General features: G+C 47.9%; 1 protein-coding gene across 4 annotated transcripts in view; it reads left to right on the top strand.

Annotated features, from left to right (window-relative positions):
* Positions 1 to 19,717, top strand: part of Setx (senataxin) — a 68,325-nt gene extending 48,608 nt beyond the window's left edge. For all 4 annotated transcript variants that reach the window (XM_070014904.1, XM_070014901.1, XM_070014902.1 and 1 more), the window contains exons 18-26: positions 999 to 1,070; positions 4,588 to 4,737; positions 6,099 to 6,206; positions 7,456 to 7,643; positions 7,995 to 8,087; positions 9,965 to 10,129; positions 12,913 to 13,011; positions 14,722 to 14,809; positions 17,209 to 19,717. In XM_070014904.1, coding sequence (XP_069871005.1) covers positions 999 to 1,070; positions 4,588 to 4,737; positions 6,099 to 6,206; positions 7,456 to 7,643; positions 7,995 to 8,087; positions 9,965 to 10,129; positions 12,913 to 13,011; positions 14,722 to 14,809; positions 17,209 to 17,946 — 1,701 coding nt within the window. In that variant the 3' untranslated portion in view covers positions 17,947 to 19,717. The remainder of the gene's footprint in view (positions 1 to 998; positions 1,071 to 4,587; positions 4,738 to 6,098; positions 6,207 to 7,455; positions 7,644 to 7,994; positions 8,088 to 9,964; positions 10,130 to 12,912; positions 13,012 to 14,721; positions 14,810 to 17,208) is intronic.
* The last annotated feature ends 1,085 nt before the right edge of the window (positions 19,718 to 20,802 follow it).

Genomic DNA, 20,802 nt, shown 5'->3' with positions numbered 1-20,802 from the left:
TTTTATGAAAAAGAAAGTAGGGGCTGGGAAGGTGGCTCAGTGGTAGAGTGCTTGCCTTGCATGCATGGGGCCCTGGGTTCGATTCCTCAGTACCACATAAGCAGAAAAGGTCGAAGGTGGCACTATGGTTGAAGTGGTAGAGCACTAGCCTTGAGCTGAAGAGCTGAGGGACAGTGCCCAGGCCCAGAGTTCAGGCCCCATGACCTACAAAAAAAAAAAGAAAGAAAAAGGAAATAGACACTGTTGGTTTTGTAGTTTCTTAGTGTAGCTATTATATGGTAGCTCTGAAGCTGCCACAGGTAGTGTGCGTGAGTGAATGTCCAGTTTGACTCACTGGCCAAGTTATGTTTTATTAAAGAGCCACCAAATTTGTTAGGTATCTTTTTAGTGGTGAGTTAAACCAAGTTCATGTTAGATTAAACACAAAGGAAATTTATTGGCTTTTACACCAGGGAAAGCCACATGTGAATTAGCTCCAATGTGGAGAGATCCAGAGACTCAAATGATACTTTTCTACCTTGTGATTTGTTTTTGTTTGTGTGTCAGTCATTCTTTCCTTCTCTAAGAGAGTGCCTAGCCTGGGTGTAGCTCCATCATCCTAGCTTGAGAACCTAGAGAAGGAGGTCTTCCACCCCATGCATCAGTTCCAAGGAAGCACTCTGAGAGGGCCAAGCAGGTGTTGGCCCTGCAGTTTCCCAGGCCTATATCACATGCTGGGCACTGGCTGGAGGATGGCTGGGTTGTAACTGGCAGCCTCTTTGACCACCTAGGAGGAGAGGTGATGCCCCAGGCTGGAGAACTTAGCAAGCTGACGGGTGACACTCTGCAGTATCTGGGCCTAACTGACTCTTACCCACATGGTACTGATAAAGAGAAAGTAAGCTGGGCTAGTGAGTTTTGGTTGATAACCTATTTTTAGACTCACTCATGAAATGTAAAGTAGTCTGTTGGAAACCATTCTAACTTAGTTTTAATGATGGCATTCTCATTTCTTCCAGAGGAAAGAGTTAGATGAAAAAATTACTAGAGTTTCAAAAGAAAGGCAAGAACTTGCTTCAAAAATTAAAGAGGTAAGTAGTTTACATATAGCATTTTATTTTCTTGATTGATGAAATAGTTCAGATAACATAAATGTACTTTCTAAATTATATCTTGAAAGTGTTATAAAAAATTACAAGCACAGGGGCTGGGAAGGTGGCTCAGAGGTAGAGCGCTTGCCTTGAATGCCTGAGCCCTGGGTTTGATTCCTCAGCACCACATAAGCAAAAGAAAAAAGCCGGAAGTGGCACTGTGGCTCAAGTGGTAGAGCGCTCGCCTTGAGCTGAAGAGCTGAGGGACAGCGCCCAGGCCCAGAGTTCAAGCCCCATGACCGGACGCAAAAAAAAAAAAAAAAAAAAAAAATTACAAGCACAGAAGTAGTGTTATTACATTTATATATATTTTTCTTTATTTTTCTTTAAAGAAGAATTCCTCTCACCATCTAAGCTTAGTTTTGTGCAGGCTAGCATCTAAAAGATTTCTTTTAGGAGGTGATTTTCCTCTCGGGTCTGCATAACTATGAAAAATCCTTCTTTGGGGCTGGGAAGGTAGCTCAGTGGTAGAGCGCTTGCCTTGCATGCCTGAGGCCCTGGGTTCGATTCCTCAGCACCACATAAGCAAAAAGAAAAAAGCCAGAAGTGGCGCTGTGGCTCAAGTGGTAGAGCGCTAGCCTTGAGCTGAAGAGCTGAGGGACAGCGCCGAGGCCCAGAGTTCAGGCCCCACGAACGGACCCCAAAAAAAAAAAAAAAAGAAAAGAAAAATCCTTCTTTGCTTCTTTTTCTTTCCTGCTGCAAAATAGTGACAATTACAATCAGATGAATGGTCCATGGAAGTAGGTTTATGAGTGTTTCTCCCTATTGGAAAAGGAAGGTCACAGGTGTGATTTTCGGAAAGAGCATGGCAACTGTCTGGTCTGTCCAGTGCTCTAGATGGTTAGGACTTGGCATCAGAAAGTTAGTGTGCCAGGTGTGGTGGTCCATGTCTGTAATCCAGATACTTGGATATCAGAAAGGTTGAACTTTAAGGCCAGTCCAGGCAAAAAAGTAGCAAGATGCCATCTCAATAAGCTGGGCATGGTGATGCATGCCTATCATCCCAGCTGTGTGGAAGGCTGTAGATAGGGGAATTATATTTCAAGGTGGTCCATGCACGAGCACAAGGTGCTATCTAGAAGCTGGCTAATGCAAAACGGGCTGGGTCATGGCTCAAGTAGTAGAGCACCAGTCTAGCTAGTTAGCATGAGCCTCTGAGTTCAGAACCTGGTACCACATAGAAAAAGTACAGCTTCATTTTGAGCAGTTCTTGGTTTAAAGCGTACTCTTTGTGTGTGTCTTTGAATCCTGTAACATGTACAGTTATTCCCCGGTGTCTCCAGAGGTTGGTTCCAGGACTTTTCCCTCTCCTTGCCATACAGCAGAATGCAAAGATGCTTGGGCTGGGAAGGTGGCTCAGTTGTAGAGTGCTTGCCTTGCATGCCTGAGGCCCTGGGTTCAATTCCTCAGCACCACATAAGAAAAAAGAAAAAAAAAGAATGCAAAGATGCTTTGCCCCTGTACCTGTGATGACACCTGTGTACTGTAAATCATCTCCAGAGTCCTTGTCCTGATCATACATGATATGATACAGATGCTGTCTAGGTCACTGCTACACCTATTGTTTAGAGAATAATGACAAAACCAGTCCACACATATTTCATAGAGACTTTTCTCCAAATATTTTCGGTCTGTGGTTGTTTAACTTCACAGATGGGAACCCACTAGATACAGAAAGCCAGCTCTGTAGTTTTCCCCAGTATTTTTGGATGTGAAAATAGATAAGAGTAAATACAGCTTAGACTGAACCCTAATCAAATTAAGCAGATTCAAGAGGTCCGGGTAATGGCAAATGATGTTAGTCATGCTCTCCATCTGAGATAAATGCAGTTGAATTTAATGAATATTTCCCTTAACAGTTTGTTTAAACTAATAATTATCTGAAAGCTTTGTATTAAAATTAGAACCTGAGCCCAAATGGATCTTTGCACACTTGAGGATAAGTTCATTGTTGGTGGTGTGTGGTCTTTACTGCACATCACACACGTTGTGTGGACTGATCAACCGTGTTTGTAGACTACTCACTAGATGGCTGAGCACAGAGGCCACCTTCCTCCTAAAGCTCACACTCAGGCCTCAAAGCCCACTACTGCTTCAGAGTGCCTGGGTCCTGAGGCTCAGGGGTGAGAGGTGGCAGAGTCTCTGCTGAGAATAGCACCTTATTAGAGCGACATCAGCGAGGAGGCCTTCTCCTTCTCTTCATCTTAGTGCATTCCCTTATTACCAGCTGACCGGGTGGTTTTTCTTACTGCGGAAGTAGAATATTCATTCTCCAGGCTTGTAGGCATTTTTATTGATGCTTTTATAAAACAGGAGAGTATGTATTTTCAAGTACATATACTATATAGGCTTAGTTCTCTTTACTTTTACTCAGATAATTGTGTCACAACTCAGTAAAATTATTTAATTTCTCTTTATTCTGATACTTTCCTATCAATTGGGCTATAAGGATTGTAATCTACTTTGTTCAAATCAGGACCCTGAATAATTGTTTTGGGTGTGTGTGTGTGTGTTTTGTCAGTCATGGGGCTTTAACTCTGGACCTGGTTGTGTGTGTGTGTGTGTGTGTGTGTGTGTGTGTTATCAGTCATGGGGCTTTAATTCTGGGCCTGGTGTGTGTGTGGTCAGTCATGGGGCTTTAACTCTGGGCCTGGTGTGTGTGTGTGTGTGTGTGTGTGTGTGTGTGTGTGTGTGTGTGTGTGTGTGTGTGTGTGTGTGTGTGTGTGTGTGTGTGTGTGTGTGTGTGTGTGTGTGTGTGTGTGTGTGTGTGTGTGTGTGTGTGTTCAGTCATGGGGCTTTAAGCCTGGGCGCTGTCCCTGAGTTCTTCAGCTCAAGGCGAGTGCTGTGTGTGTGTGTGTGTGTGTGTGTGTGTGTGTGTGTGTGTGTGTGTGTGTGTGTGTGTGTGTGTGTGTGTGTGTGTGTGTGTGTGTGTGTGTGTGTGTGTGTGTGTGTGTGTGTTCAGTCATGGGGCTTTAAGCCTGGGCGCTGTCCCTGAGTTCTTCAGCTCAAGGCGAGTGCTCTACCACTTGAGCCACAGCACCACTTCCAGTTTTCTGGTGGTTAATTAGAGATAAGAGTCTCATGGACTTTCCTGCCTGGGCTGGCTTTGAATGGTTATCCTCAGATTTCAGCCTCCTGAGTAGCTAGGATTATAGGCATGAGCCACTGGAGCCCAGCTGTGAATAATTTAAGTTACACTTATCTCACATTCCCAGCTTAGATTGCAAAGCATGTTATTATTATTATTACTTTTTGGGGGTGCAGGAGCGGGAGGTAGGGGTGGTAATTTCTGGTCATCTTGAATGTTTTTGCTAGCTTGTAGACTTGATGTTTCCCCAACTTCTGCCAAGTATTTCTCTGTCACGTTCATACTACGTGGTGGGTATGTTGTTAACAGTGGTTTGACAGAGGTAGGGAATGGTGCAGGAGTGAACTGTGTAACCTGTGTGTCTTTTAGGTTCAGGGACGCCCCCAGAAAACACAGAACAACATCATCTTGGAGTCGCATGTCATCTGCTGCACGCTGAGCACCAGCGGGGGTTTGCTGCTTGAGTCAGCTTTCCGCGGGCAAGGGGGGCAAGCCTTCAGTTGTGTCATTGTAGACGAGGTCAGTGGCAATGGGCTAAACACCCCGACTGGTAATGGGAGACGCAGCCTTAGATGAGTCCTGACTGCCAAGATATTAGTAACATAGGTGGGATTTGTTTTGTGATGGGTTGGGGTTTTTGTTCATTTTAAGGTTTTTTTTGGTGGCTTTTTTTCTTGGCAATGCTAGGGTTATACTCAAAACCTTGAGCTTTCTGGATTTGCTCTCTACTACTTTGAGACATGTCCCCAGTCCCTAAAATAGTTTGCTTTTTAATCTGTTACATCTGAAGTCTTTCATGTTGAAATATGAGGCTCCTGGCCTGCCACTAATTTTCTAGTACTAGGATTGTAATAGAAATTCAGATGGCTTTGGCCACAGTATTGCCACTGACATCCTTTTTTACTAGTCCATTCACTGAATAGACATTTATTGAGTATCTACTGTTGGCAAGAATGAAAAGTCAGAAGACAAGAGAACTGGGGTCCAGGAGATCCAAAATCTAATAGTCATATTAGATTTTGCAGTTGTGTCTCAGTTAAATTTAAGCCAGGCATGGCGATTCAGTCTGTAATTTCAGTTACTCAGATGGTAGAAATTGGGAAGGTCATGGTCCCATGCCAGCCCAGGCTAAATGTCAGCGAAAAGTCTTAGAATGTTTTCCCGGCCAGCTCAAAGCCCTGAGTTCAAACCCTAATGCTTCCCCCTTTAAAAGTTTTTTTTACCAGAATTAATAAGTGGAAATGACTGAAGGAAATGTCATTAAAGAGAAACCTGTGTCTTGTGCTTGAAGAGGCCTATCAAGGAACCAGGAAGCAAGATGGAAATGCAGGGAGACCTTGCTCACATGATACTGTGTCTAAAATGCTAAATGTGCTCTCAGCTCAACCCATCTGAACATAGAACACAGACCTAGCACGCCCTGTAGCCTTCTCATTTGTAGCTAGTTCCAAGGCTGAATACAAAATACATGCTAAGTTTTTTAAAATTTGTGTTTAGATGGTTTGTTTTTAAGCGGAGGTGGGGGGAGGGGGAACGGGGCGGTAAGGAGAAGGTCCCTGTAGATACTAAGCCACCAGTATAATCCTAGCTGTAATCCTAGCTACTCAGGAGGCTGAGATCTGAGGATCACAGTTCAAAGCCAGTCCAAACAGGAAAGTCTGTGAGATTCTTATCTCCAATAAACTACTCAGAAAAGGTCATAAGTGGCACTGTGGTTCAACGGGTAGAGCACTAGCCCTGAGTTCAAGCCCCAGGACTGGCAAAAAAAAAAAAAAAGCCCTGTTGATAGGTGGTGTGGGAGACAAATGGGATTAACTATATGGGTGCACAAGTAGCAGGGATGACGCTGTTGCCCCTCCTTTACTTTCTGTCTTACCAAGGCTGGGCAGTCCTGTGAGGTCGAGACTCTTACTCCCCTCATCCACCGCTGCAACAAGCTCATCCTAGTGGGAGACCCCAAGCAGCTCCCACCCACTGTCATTTCCATGGTGAGTTGGAAGAGGCTGGTTTTGTTCAGCCTTAAAATGTCCTCTCTTATTTGGAAGGAAGAGGAGGAGATGACTGAGAAAAGAGAAACAATGTGTTTAACTAGTGCAAATTCTTGGCTGGGTGAGGCGGCACACGTTCAGAAGAGCAGGAGGCATGGCACCTCGGGGAGGGTTAGGCAGGAAAGTGGCGAGTTTGAGGCCAGCTGAGCTTACCTGTTGACACTGTCTCAAGAAAAAAGAAAAACAGGAAGTCTCTCCAAAGTCCTTTTGTTTGTGGTGTGCTGCTTCTGAGTGTGCCGGGCAGTGAAGGCGGCGGAGGTCAGAGCCCGAAGGGCGCAGTGCAAGCACACTGGGCTTCCTGCAGGAGGATTGTAAATCAAACACCGAAAGAAACAAAAAGAAAAAAGACCAGGAAGAGAGCCCTACCCTCTTGATTTACATGGAAAGTGGCATAAGTTGAGGAACATCCAGTAAAGGATTATGATTTGGGGGCACATGATTCCAAGTACAAAAGAATACCTCTGTCCCTTACATCATTTAAAAATAAGAAAAATAATTCATCTTGCTAAACACATGATATCCTAGAAATAAATATATATCAGAATCAAGACTCGATGGCTGTTCGAGGCAATTGGAATAGAGTGTAATGGTTTTGAAATTTCATAAAATATATTTATTACTAAAACAATATATAAATACAGAATAGTTGCCTCACAAACTTACTACAGAAAAGTTCTTTTTTTTCTCTTTTTTTTTAGTGTGAAAATACCGTATAGAGGGGTTAGAATTACATGGGCAAGATAATGAGTATATTTCTTATCAAGCATTGTTGCCTCCTCCTTTGTTTCCCCTTCCCATCCCTTCTCCTCTCCCCCCCTCTCCCTGTCCCACCCCCCAAGTTCATTTTTCTAAGCATTTGTGCTCTCTGCGAATTAAATGTGTGCAGTTGTGTTGTAGTTAATGGCCTTGACTCTAGAATTTAAAATAATGATGCAGTTCTTGATGTATGAGCATAGCATAGGAGCCTGGCCACACTGGAGAACCTGTGTCCTAGGAAGACTCGATCAGCCCACCACAGACAGCCTTGCTGTTGTCCTTCCCCTTGCAGCCTGCCCCCTTTTTTTGGCTGCTTGTCGCCACAGCTTCTGGTGTGAGGATCAGGCTCCAAAATGGCCCTTCCCCTGAGTCTGTGACTATTGCTGATCATGTGCCAAACCCATCAGCACTGGCATTGCTTTTCTCCTCTCAGAAGGCACAGGAGTGTGGCTATGACCAGTCGATGATGGCTCGCTTCTACAAGCTGCTGGAGGAGAGTGTGGAGCAGAACCAGATCGGCAGACTGCCAGTTGTACAGCTCACTGTTCAGTACCGGATGCACCCAGACATATGTCTCTTCCCTTCCAATTACATTTATAACAAAAGCTTGAAAACAAATAGGTGGGTTTGTGTGTAGGGTTTGCTCCGTAGGAGAAACAGCACCTTTACTCTGCTCATTAGTCTTAACATTTTTAAAAAGTCACTAAATTACAATAATTTTCTCTATGTCATCATGTTGATTATACCAAATGTGATGAGTTGCTTTCTTTTTTTAATCATTTTTTTGGTCTACGTTGATTGTATAGATCACTTTCTAGCACTAGAACAGAAAGAAAATCCGTCCATACCCATAAAAGGGCTCTCTTGCTCCCTTTCTTTTCCCTTGCCCCTCTGCTCTCCTGCACAGCAAAGAAAGGTTAGGGAGGATGAAATACACAAGATACGTTCTGAATGATGACTGCTTTTTCATAGGCTCACTGAAGCCAATCGATGCTCCTCAGACTGGCCATTTCAGCCCTACCTCGTGTTTGATGTCGCAGATGGTTCGGAAAGACGGGACAATGAGTATGCTCCTCCCCTTCTCCCCAGGGGTGTTCACAATCAGTACTGTTTATGTGTAGATCTGTATCAGGCATTCCCCTACATATCTTTCTGCCCAGTGTCAAGACACAGTTATTTTTACTTCCCTTATTGGCTCTCTTCCCTCCCTCTTCTGTGAACTGGGGCACCGTGCCCTAACTGGGGGCCCCACTAACACTGAGAAGGTGACTGCAGTGAGTGGTACAGACTTGTAAGATGATTGCAGTCTCTTGAGCAGGACCTTCCAGGGTGGTGGCTTGGGTGAAGGATTGGAGATAGAGTTGAATTAAGGAAAGAATGGGGAAAGACATGAGAGACAATGTGAGACTACTTTGAAGATTTTGAGTTATGAGTCAGGCTGTCTGTGAATGTCAGCAAAAAGAAGTCATGGGATCTGGGAAGGTGGCTCAGTGGTAGAGCGCTTGCCTTGCATGCATGGGGCTCTGGGTTCAATTCCTCAGCACCACATAAACAGAAAAGGCTGGACGTGGCGCTGTGGCTCAAGTGGTAGAAAGCTGGCAAGCTCAGGGACAGTGCCCAGGCCCAGAGTTCAAGCCCCAGAGCCAGAAAAAAGAAAAACAAAACAAAAAAGAAGTCATGTATTGCCAGGTAGCAGACCTGCAGAGGAGCGCAGTGAGGGGGTGGCATGGAGGCACAGACACTGCCTCTCTCATGAACTGTGGGGACACATGCTCCGCCTCTGAGTCAGAGTGTGTCCATGGAGTAAGGTGGTGGGAGGGGTACATTCATTGAAGAAGTTCAAGGGGCTGGGAAGGTGGCTCAGTGGTAGAGCGCTTGCCTTGCATGCCTGAGGCCCTGGGTTCGATTCCTCAGCACCACATAAGCAAGAAGAAAAAAGCTGGAAGTGGCACTGTGGCTCAAGTGGTAGAGCGCTAGCCTTGAGCTGAAGAGCTGAGGGACAGCGCCCAGGCCCAGAGTTCAGGCCCCATGACTGGACCCAAAAAAAAAAAAAGTTCAAGTGCAAAGGAGTTTGTTGTCTAATGGCCACACCACAGGGTGTGAAACTTGAAGGTCTTTTTGGAGCCTGCTGGAGTGGAGACAGAATGAAGTCCAAGGGCATTGTGGGAGCCAGAGGTCACAAGGATTCTTGACCATAGAGGCCTCATCCAGGAAGCAACCAGGGAAAGTGACTTTGGGGATGGAAGAGCTGGACAGCCACTGGGTTGTCTCTAGTTGCTGAGTCTAGAAGTTGATTAGGCAAGTGTTTCCTGAAGATCTTTAGAGCAAGAGCACTGGCACAGTGTGTTCATGAAGACTCTTAGAGCAAGGCAAACAAGGGCACTGGCACAGTGTATTTGTGTTGGTGTTGGTGGGGTTGGATCTGGTTGGGGAATGAGGGCTGGGTTGGAATTGCAGAGTGTGACTGGGGCTGAAAGGGGAAAATGAGGCCCATTTTCAGCTCTGGGCCATGGAGTGTGACTGACCCCTCTGTGGGATAGCGCGTGGTTAGCATGGCCAGTAGGCTTTTTGTTTTGTTGTTGTTGTTGTTGTTGTTGTTTTTGTTTTTTGTTTTTTTTTGATCAGTCATGGGGCTTGAACTCTGGGCCTGGGTGCTGTCCCTCAGCTCTTCAGTCAAGGCTAGCGCTTTTCTACTTCAGCCACGGTGCCACTTCTGGTTTTCTGGTGGTTTATTAGAGAGGAGTCACGGACTTTCCTGCCTGGGCTGGCTTTGAACCGAGATCCTCAGATCTCAGCCTACTGAGTAGCTAGGATTACAGGTGTGAGTCACTGGTGCCCGGCTAAGATGAATCTTTTATGTTAATGGGAAACAATACTAAATAGAATGAGTTAGCATTTAGACTGCTGTTTTGATTTGTCTTTTCTTTTTCCATCTTGTTTAGCTCCTACGTAAATATTCAAGAAATAAAATTGGTGATGGAAATAATGAAGTTGATTAAAGACAAAAGAAGAGACACTACCTTTCGGAACATTGGCATAATAACCCATTACAAGGCTCAGAAGACGATGATTCAGAAGGACTTAGACAAAGAATTTGATAGGAAAGGGTAAGGTGTTTTAACCTATGTTCCTAGTGTTTGTGTTGAATTTGAAGGCAGTATAGCAGGAAAGAAGAAAGGAAATGTTAGGAAGTAGTCTGGGTTTGTGTCAGGTGGTTGGAACATAGCACAGCACTAGGAGGTTGAGGCTTGGGCTTTCCTAGACTCGTGCTGGATAGGTATTGGGTGCTTTGGCCCCAGTAGATAGAGTGCCTCCTGGGAGTCAGAATTCCTATCAGTGGATTGACTGGGCTCTATAGGACTTGTGCTAGTTTTATGGCTTGTTAATCTGAATTCTAATTGTATTGAAACCAGTGAAGTCACATTTTGTTTGAATAAATTAATCCTTTTATGTCCTTATGAGTAGAGATAAGAATGTGTTTTTGTCTTGCCTCTAAAGTAAAAGTAAAGATTAACTATTGGAGCTTAGAACTAGTGGTTCACACCTGTAATCCTAGCTCTCAGGAGGCTGATGAGAGGGAAGATGGTGGTACAAGGCTGGCTCTGGCAGAAAGACTCCCATCTCCAAAATAACCCAACAAAAAAGCAGAGCTGGCGGCCAGGTGCTGATGGTTCACACCCTAATCTTGGCTACTCAGCAGTTTGAACTCTGTTGATCAAAGTTCAAAGCCAGCTCAGGCAAGTCCATGACTCTTTTTTTTTTGGGGGGGGGGTGGGGGGGGTCGGTTGTGGGGCTTGAACTCTGGGATTGGGCACTGTCACTGTGCTTCAGGTCAAGGCGAGCACTCTACCACTTGAGCCTCAGTGCCACTTCCAGTTTTCTGGTGGTTTATTGGAGAGATGAGTCTTACGGACTTTCCTCCCTGGGCTGGCTTTGAACGTGATCCTTAGATCTCAGCCTCCTGAGTAGCTAGGATTACAGGCGTGAGCCACCAGCACCCAGCAGTCCATGCCACTCTTATCTCTAATCATCAGAAAACTGGAAGTGGTGCTGTGGCTCAAATGGTAGAGCACTGGCCCTGAAGCTGAAGAGCTGAGGGACAGCGCCCAGGCCCAGAGTTCAAGCTGGATGACCGACAAAAAAAAAAGCTCAGGGACAGCACTCAGGCCCTGAATTGAAGTCCAGAACCAGTACACAAAAAATCCAGGGCTGAAAGGGTGACTCTGTCAGTGTTAGAGAGTAGAATGGTGAATGGTGGTGCTCATCTGTGCGCATCTGTAATGTTAGCACTTGAGAGGCTCAGGCAGAAGGATTTGAGTTTAAGACACCTGAGATGCATATCAAGTTCAAAGCCTGTCTAGATTACCTAACAAGATAGTCTCAAAAAATAAAAAGTAAAAATTATTGGAAATCTATTAGTTTAAAAGTTTCTTAGAAATTAGCCTGGTGCTGGTGACTCACGTCTGTAATCCTAGCTACTCAGAAGGCTGAGATCTGAGGATCACAGTTCAAAGCCAGCCCAGGCAGGAAAGTCCATGAGACTCTTACCTTCAATAAAACACCAGAAAACCGGAAGTGGTGCTGTGGCTCAAGTGGTAGAGTGCTAGCTTTGAGCTGAAGAGCTGAGGGACAACGCCCAGGCCCAGAGTTCAAGCCCCATGACTGACAACAACAAAAAAAGTTTCTTAGAAATTATATAATTACTTAATCACAATAAAGAATTTGCAACAAAAAAAAGCGACTAATAGCCAAAAAGGGGGGAAAAAACTAAAACACAAAAACTGAAGAAAAAAAAAGTTTCTTAGAAATACAGAGGAGATTAAAATTGGCGGGGGGGGGGGGGGGGGCGTGCACGAGGAGGAGTGTGGAGTGGAGACCGCAACAGACCTATATAACAAGTATCAAAAGAGTAGGAAGCAATGGGGTTACACAGCCCAGTGATGAGGGCACCTGCCTGCACAGCTTAGCCTCGCCCCTGCACAAAACCCACCCAGGAGAAGAAGGCTACCTTCAGCCAGTAAGCAAGAGTGCTTGTAAGTCATATATGCCTAAGTCAAGACTCATAGCTTAGGTGATCCGAACTGGCAGTTAACATTTGTCAGAAGCAGATAGCATGTGAGATAGGTGCTCAGCACAGTTAGTTACTTGGGAGATGGGAGTGAGAACCCCCAGGATGCCCACGATGAAGCTGGGCTGCTGAGAATGTACACTGGCGAGTCACTGTAGAATACAGTTCAATGATTGCTCAAGAAATTAACAGAGGCCGGGCACTGGTGGCTCACGCCTGTAATCCTAGCTACTCAGGAGGCTGAGATCTGAGGATCGCGGTTCAAAGCCAGCCCGGGCAGGAGAGACCGTGAGACTCCTATCTCCAATAAGCCACCAGAAAACCGGAAGTGGCGCTGTAGGTCAAGTGGCAGAGCGCTCGCTTTGAGCTGAAGAGCTGAGGGACAGCGCCCAGGCCCAGAGTTCAAGCCCGACGACCGACAAAAAAAAAAAAAAAAAAAGAAATTAACAGAAATGCTGCATGGCTCAGCAGCTCCCCTCCTCAGTATATACCCAGAAGGATTTTTAAATGGTCACATAAAAACTAGCCAATGTTTGCAGGAGCATTGGTAATAGACTGGTAATTGGTAATAAAGTAGAAAGGACCCCCAGTCTGTCAGCTGTGAGTGGAATCTTGTGGAATGTTGCGAGAGGACACGCAGCAGGGGAGCCTTTGGAATGTTAGGCTGGGGCATAGCGGCCGGTCACAGGATTGTTCCAGTTCTGTGAAGCTGCTGGATAAGGAGGTGTGTGCCACGGTAGATGAATGGTCGTCAGGGAAGGGGGTGGCCACAGAGCCCACTGCCTTTTTCTCTTTCTAAGCTGGTTTCCCTTTTGTAAATAGTTCTGCGGAAGTGGACACTGTGGACGCTTTCCAGGGCCGTCAGAAGGACTGCATCATCGTCACCTGTGTCCGGGCCAGTGCCACCCAAGGCTCCATCGGGTAGGTAGCCGTCTTGGGCTTCCTCCTCGCCTGCTTGTGACCAGTTAGATCCAGGCCCATCACTGCGAGGCAACACTCCCATTGGCTCTAGAAAATTTCTTTTGCAAAATCTGAATATCTTGTAAGACATCTTTTTAGAGTTAAGAGTTGTGCAAAAAAGATGCACTGTGAAGTCTACTTTTCCTGTTAAGACTGTTACTGATCTTATGAGTGAAATCAGTGACCTTTTAGAGGTATATTTTGCACTAGTCTGTAGCTTTCATGCAGTTCTCTGGTTTTTTATTTTGCTTTGTCTAAGTTTGTTAACTAAGGATTACCTTGAGACTCCTGTGATTATTTACTCCTACAGAAGATTGTTAATTTGTTGAATTATTTTTATATGTGCCAGAACTGGAGCTTAATTAAACCCCAAGCCTTGCTTTCTTGCTTTTGCTCAAAGCTGGAGCTCCACCACCTGAACCACAGCTCCACTTGCAGCTTTTTACTAGTTAGAGAGAAGAGTCTCATAGAACTGGGCACTGGTGGCTCACGCCTGTAATCCTAGCTACTCAGGAGGCTGAGCTCTGAGGATCAAGGTTTAAAGCCAGCCTGGGCAGGAAAGTATGAGACTTATTTCTAATTAATCACCAAAAGATGTATTTAAATTTCAGATTTAGTAATTGAACTAACATTACTTAGGTGTGAGGGGGTATGTATGTGTGTGCGTGTGTGCACGCCACACACGCACGCATGCATGTGCATGAGCTGGTCCGAAGGCTTGAACTCAGGGCATGGACGCTGTCCCTGAGCAAATTTAACTCAAGGCTAGTGCTTTATCGCTTTAGCCACAGCTTCACTTCAGCTTTTTGGTAGTTACTTGGAAATAAGAGTCTCAAGGACTTTCCTGCCTGGACTGGCTTTGAACCTCTATCCTTATATCTCAGCTTCTAGAGTAGCTAGGATTATAGGTATGAGCCACAGGAATTCAGCTTATTTTTAGGATATTTTTAAGACTTGTTAGGCCAGGTGTGGTGATGCACCTATAATTCTAGCTCTGGGAAGTTGAGAAGGCTAAGAATTAAAAGGTGAAAGCCAGCTATAGCAAGAACTCAACTCAGAAGGGAAGGGTGTGGCTTATGTGGCTGAGTGCCTGCCAGAAAGACCGTGTCCTGAGTTCAGACTCTATACAAAGTGGAGGGGAGGAGTTGGGGAGGGGGAGGGGAAACTGGGAGGGGGGTTCACGCTGATAAATTTTCCAGTATCTCATTTGAGTCCAAATAGGACATTAAAAAGGAATCACAGCCGGGCGCTGGTGGCTCATGCCTGTAATCCTAGCTACTCAGGAGGCTGAGATCTGAGAATCGCGGTTCAAAGCCAGCCCGGGCAGGAAAGACCGTGAGACTCCTATCTCCAATAAACCACCAGAAAACCGGAAGTGGAGCTGTAGCTCAAGTGGTAGAGCGCTCGCCTTGAGCTGAAGAGCTGAGGGACAGTGCCCAGGCCCAGAGTTCAAGCCCCACGACCGACCAAAAAAAAAAAAAAAGGAATCGCTTTTGACATAAAACACCAAGGGTTTGGCTTGGTCACACTTTTGTGGCATTAGAAACCAGACACTGAGTTGTGCGGAAGTGGACAGGGTGGCAGGGAAGGTCATCATCCTGTGTCCTGTGTCCCCTTCCAAGTCCAGAAAGCCCTTGCATAGGGGAAAATGACTCTCTTTCTGTTGCTTAGATTCCTGGCAAGTTTGCAGAGATTGAATGTCACCATCACCCGAGCCAAGTATAGTCTTTTCATCCTGGGGCACCTGAGGACCCTGATGGTAAGCGCATCCTTGGGCCATGGGCTCCAAACTTGCCTGTTATTACTGTTACCCATCTTGAGGTTTCATTTTTGTTTTTTGTCAAAAAGGAAGTGATCCTGGGCTTCAGAATAAAGCTCAGCCCCAAGGCATGTCCACCCTAGGTTGTGTAGAAGAATGGGCCTGTGCCGGGTGCTGGTGGCTCACGCCTGTAATCCTAGCTACTCAGGAGGCTGAGATCTGAGGATCTTGGTTCAAAGTCAGCCCGAGCCGGAAAGTCCGTGAGACTCTCATATCCAATAAACCACTAGAAAACCGGAAGTGGCACTGTGGTTCAAGTGGTAGAGCACTCGCCTTGAGCTGAAGAGCTGAGGGACAGCGCCCAAGCCCAGAGTTCAAGCCTCATGACCGACCAAAAAAAAAAAAAAAGACTGAGTCTGTGTCACAGGAGTGTGAAGAAGGCTTAAAAAGCCACACATGCAAAGTGAGCCTCGCCCTCTCTTAGTGAGGGGCCCAGAGGCCATGGGCAGCAGCGCGCGCTGTTGTTTTCTGTGGGCCCCGTGCCAGCGTGCTCACATCTGGGAGAGGCATGTGTCTCTAGTCTTCAGTAGACACAGACCATGAGCTACGTGGGCCATGGCCCCTAAGCACAGCACTTACTCCCAGTTTGCCTCATTAGGAGAAGGAATTGCTTGGGTTTGCAACAGTCCATGGGCATCTATTTTTTCCCTCCTGTTTCTGTTTGTGCCACCAGAGGGCGTTCAAATGCACCTTCTGTCTCACTGGATTCTCTCCAGGATCTCTCGTCTTCAACACAGCTGGAAAGCTGTGTGCTCCATACTTTATGTTCCTGATTTTAAGTTTATATGAAAAATCTTTTATTGTAACTAAGTATTGGTAAAGCTTATGATTCTTAAGTGTTAAAAATACTGATATTTTCAAATAAAATGATGGTCTGGGATGTATTCATTGGGTAAGGGTACATGTAAGGCCTGGGTTTTATCCCAGCACTAAAGAAAAAAGAAAAAGACGATAAAGTAAAATAAAATGGATTAAAAATACAACTGTTAGAGCTTTGAGCTAGAGGCCTATCGTATTTTTTTTTTCCTGTAGGTCGTGGGGCTTGAACTCTGGGCCTGCGTGCTGTCCCTCAGCTCTTCAGCTCAAGGCTAGCGCTGTACTACTTGAGCCACAGCACCACTTCTGGTGTTGTTGTGGTTAATTGGAGATAAGATCTCACGGACTTTCCTGACCAGATTGGCTTTGAACTGTGATCCTCAGATCTCAGCCTCCTGAGTAGCTAGGATGACAGGCGTGAGTGAGCCACCGGTGCTCGGCTAGAGGCCTATGATATTTATAATCCTAGCTACTCAAGAGGCTGAGATCCAAAAACCAAACCACAGTTTGAAGCCTGTGAGACTCTTTATCTCCAGTTAACCAACCTGAGGTGGGGCTCAAGTGGTAGAGCATTACTAGCCTTTAGTAAATAAGTTAAGGGAGAATGCCAAGTCTCTCAGTTCAAGGCCTTAGTACTGGCACAAAAAGAACTCTTTTTTGTAGTCTTAGGATTGGATTCAAGTTTCAGTGTCTTGGGCTCAGGAAAAAAGTCAAGGCCTCTCCTGTGAGATTGCGCAGGCTGCCAGTTTCCGGAAGTCTCCTTAGTGAGGCGGAGCCCAGCCCCATCAGCCTGGGACCTGCTCCTGCTCCCGCTCCCGCTCTCGCTCCCTCGGGGAGGGATGGGAGGCTACACCCGTCACCATGCCTCGTGCTGTGCCCACGAGACCTCCTTTAGCCTGGCCAAACCCTCGGGAGCATAGTGGGCATCCTTGCCAGTTCCCACTCCAAGGCACTGATACGCCAGTGTTCTTTCATTTAGATCTTGGTTTTAGTTTTACTTAAAGGGCGGTTTCAGGCCCTTTTTGACAGACTTGTATTCACCTCAGTCTTGTTCATGTGTAAACGTTGAAAATACAAACGAAATGATAGGAAGTTAGGATATTCCCAAAGGTGTGGTTTGTCCCATGCGCTCGTGGTTGTGAAGCAGCAGTGGACTGCAGGAACGGGTCTCGTGTGGGCTCCCTGGTTCTGGCGCTGCTCTGTCTCCTGCTCCTCTGGACGATAGACAGAGTGGGGCCGGATCTTGGGACCCCTCCGGGGGTGGGGGGGCTTCAGCCGGGAAGCCTCTGAGAAGCCAGGCAAAGCTCCCAGCTGCTTTCTCAGAGAGTCAGGTACTGCATTTGCCTTCTGCAGCCAGCTTCCTGCAGGGGAGCACAGCGCTGTCCATCCTTTGGTCTTGGTGGCATGTCAGGAGTCCCAAGCAAGCCGCTGACGCCTGGCAGCACACGTGCTGTGTGTTCAGAGGCGGGAGCTGGGACCCCACGTTCCCCCAGCAGCGAGTCATTGTTTCTCTCTCTGTTCAGGAAAATGAGCACTGGAATCAACTGATTCAGGATGCCCAGAAGCGAGGGGCCATAGTCAAGACCTGCGACAAGAACTACAAGCACGATGCAGCGAAGATTATGAAGCTCAAGCCTGTGCTGCAGAGGGGCCTGAGCCATCCCCCCACCACAGCCCCAGAGGTGGCCAGGCCCCAGGGCGGCCTGCCCAGCAGCAAGCTGGACGGCGGGCTCGCCTCCACCTCTTTCGCTGCTTCTCTCTATCACACGCCCTCCAACGCCAAGGAAGCGTCTGTCACCATCACCTCAAATGGCCCTGAAAGGTCTTGTCTTCAGGAGCGCCTGAGGGACCCACGACTCTTTAGAAGGTTGGAGCTTGATGCCAAGGGGGTGTTCCCCAGGGATCCACAGCCGTCTAGCCCCCAGCATTCTGGGGCGACCCCTCCCTTGGGAGAGCCAGGCTTTCCCATGAGTCACCAGGACCAGGGTGGCAGGGGGTCCACTACCAAAGCGGCCCCTGTGAGCAGTGCCAGGTCGCTCCCGCAGGCCAGGCCTCCGGCTCCCAGCCATGCCGGGCCTACCAGCGGAAGGAGGTGCAGGAACCCGGAGCCGGGGCTGAGCTACAGGCGGGAGACCAGGGCTTTTAGCAGGGGCGAGCAGGAGAGGTACAGCTCGGTGTCCTACTATCCAAAGAGGAACTCTTACTGGCCCAGAAGGGGGCCTGAGGAGGACAGTGGTGCCAAGAAGAGACGGCTTTTATAGTGAAGCCGAGCACTGGGCCGGCAGCCACAGCACAGCTGTAAACATGCCAAGACCAGCTAGCAGAAACATCAGACGGTTTTCGGTTTTTGTGTTCTGTTTTACTTTGCTTTTTCCTTAAAGAGTTTGTGTGCTGCCGGAAAACAAGCGCGTCTCAACACCCGAGCCTCCGATCATCTTCACTACTTTTTCTCCATTTGGAAAGCCTTCAGAGGGCGTCTGTACTGGGATAACTAATGCCTTGGCGGTGAGACTCCATGTGTAACTCGGCTCTTGCGTGGGAAGAGAGGTCAGATGGAGCAAATGTTGTAAAGGTTGAGATGTATATTTGTATAGCAAATTAACAAATTGTTTTGAGAATGTAATCTGGTAGACCACTTTTCTTTCCCCCTGCTTAAAATGTTGTATAGCACATTAACAAAACCTTTGGAGAATTTGATCTGGTAGACCGCTTTTCTTTCCCCTTGCTTAAATCATTTTTCAACAGAATGAACTAAGAGAAGAAGAAAAAATGAGCAGAGGGCAGGCTGCAGGCCCTTGGAGCCGCGGTTCTGTGCGTTGGGAGTGAGCTGGCATTGGTGGGTGCTGGGACTGGAGGCGCAGTCACGTTAGGGTCATTCTGCTAACCATGGCAAGTTCACTTACCCTTTTAGTATGCTCTTCTTACAATAATAGATTCTAGATGGAAGCGTCATTTCTGAATTGTTACTCAGATTGGGAGCTCTGTGTGGCCGAATGTGAGCTGGCCAGCCGACCAGGCTGCAGCTTTCCACGGTCCCCCTGCCCAGACAGTCTGGAACTATCCGTGCAAAATGAAATGCTCTCTGAAGTAAAGGGAGCAGTTAGGGGCTGGGGAAGAGCCGCCCGCTGTGCTGCGCCCTTCCGGAGCCATCTGGTTGATGGCGGGTTATGCTCAGGTCAGGGAGGGGCTGCCTGATCTGTCCACACCCCCAGTGTCCCAGCATGTGACAGGGGTTTGCAGTGCGTGCTCTGCCCGCCCCGCAGGGCGCTGGGGGCAGGGACACATCTCCTGAAGAAGTTTCTGTGGCCTTTGCTTTTAAGCAAATACAGTTTTGACTTAGAAATTCTACTGAGGCAGAGTTGAGAAAACGACGACGGCTCAAGTGCCGGCGTTGCGTTTCCTCCTGTGGGACAGCAGGGGGCGCACCTCTCCAGTGCCGCGCCCCTGGGCCTCCGTGCTGTCCGGTGTTTGGCCAGGCCGGGCAGGGGTCACCTGACAGGGACAAGAATCTCCCTGTTCCTCTGCAGTTTTCTCTTCTGGAATCTTAGGAGAAGAGTGTGGTTTAACAGATGTGGGTTTTCAAAGGAGGCGTGACAAAAACAGGTGTGGGCGCCGCCTCCTGCTCTGCTCTTATGACACAGCCCTTAAGAAGTCGGGTTTTCCGAATGTGGGCTTCGGGCCCACGCTGGAGGCCTGAGCAGTGGCGCGGGAGCCTCGTGCCCAGCGGCACACCACGTACGCACCGCACCGCACCGCACCGCACCGCACCGCACCGCACACGCAGAGGTGAGCAGAGTTGCATCCTCGTGGGTTTTTTTTTCTTTTCTGTTTCTTTTTTTCTCCAGTGAGCCCAGGGCCTTGGGCCTGCGAGGCAAGCACTGGGCCTGAGCTACACGCAGCCAGGCGCCACCATCCCGAGAACAAGCCTGGGTCCCAGTGCAGCCTCAGCAGAACGTGCTGGTGTTTCACATCGTATTGAAAACTCCGTTCCAGTGGGTAAAAAGCATTGCCAAAAGGTCGTGTCCCGAGGCTGTGGTGCGGGGGGGGGGTTGCGGGGAGGGGGGTAGGAGGTCTTGCCATGGCTCTGGAAGGAGGCGCCCTGCTTCCGCCGACCCTGCCTGTTTGGAAGGAACGCGTTCTACTTGAAAAGCCCCTTCTGCTTCTTGGCGTATCATTTTCCCAGGATTTACTCTGCAGTTCATTTTGGTGTATGTTTTTGAGAATTATTTGGAGCAAATATGATGAGTATGTTAATAACATCCTGTAAATGAATTTTGTAACAAAGTTGTACTAAACTATTTTCCAAAACTAGTTGTGCCAATTTTTCTGTCGTGGCTTTCCTTCCTGTCCCACAGACTCAGCTGGGTTTGAGCAAACAGCCCTCTTGCCTTTGAAGAATTAAAAGCAGAAACAAGAAGCCTGCGTGGGTTAGAAGTTCTGTGGCTGACTGAAGGCCCCGGAGTGACAGACACTCCTGCCTGGCCTCCGTCCGCGCCATTGCTCGTGTGCTCGGACACGCCAGGTGCTGGCGGCGCAGGCAAGGCTGTGCCCACCACCATGCTCCCCACGCCAGGGAGCGCGGGGCTTCCGGCCCACCATCTTGGGGTGTTGCGCGTGTATCTGGCAGAAGTGGAGGCTCATTGTTAAGCTGAGGGTGAGGAGGGAGGAGGAATGAGCCACTTAGCAGTGCCTGCCACTGCCACGTGCCTGGAGACCGGAGCGGGTGTTTCTACCAGGGCTCTGACACAACTAGAGGGTCATGGGAGAGGCAGCGTGGCCACTCTCTCTGCCTGGGCTATTGAAACACCCTGGACCTCGGCCTCAGCAGCCCAAGCTGCACTTGGCTGTGCATACAGCGACAGGCCAGTCACATCCATCCCTCCATCCTTCCATCCCCTCCATCCCTTTATCCCTTCATTCCTCCATCCCTCCATCCCCTCTATCCCTGCCACCCCTCCATCCCGATCCCTCCATCCATCCTCTCCACGTTATCCCTCCAACCACTCCCTCCATCCCCTCCCTCCTCTCTATCCCTCCATCCCTTCCATCCCTCCATCCCCTCCATCCCTCCATCCCTTCCATCCCCCTATCCCTCCATCCCCTCCATCCCCTCTATC

This window comes from Dipodomys merriami, unplaced genomic scaffold (genome assembly GCF_024711535.1).
Source record: "Dipodomys merriami isolate MVZ:Mamm:240054 unplaced genomic scaffold, mDipMer1.0.p SCAF_11, whole genome shotgun sequence".
Classification (NCBI taxonomy): Eukaryota; Metazoa; Chordata; class Mammalia; order Rodentia; family Heteromyidae; genus Dipodomys; species Dipodomys merriami.
The sequence above is the reverse complement of the archived record's forward strand: the minus strand, read 5'-3'. Positions and strand labels throughout refer to the sequence as shown.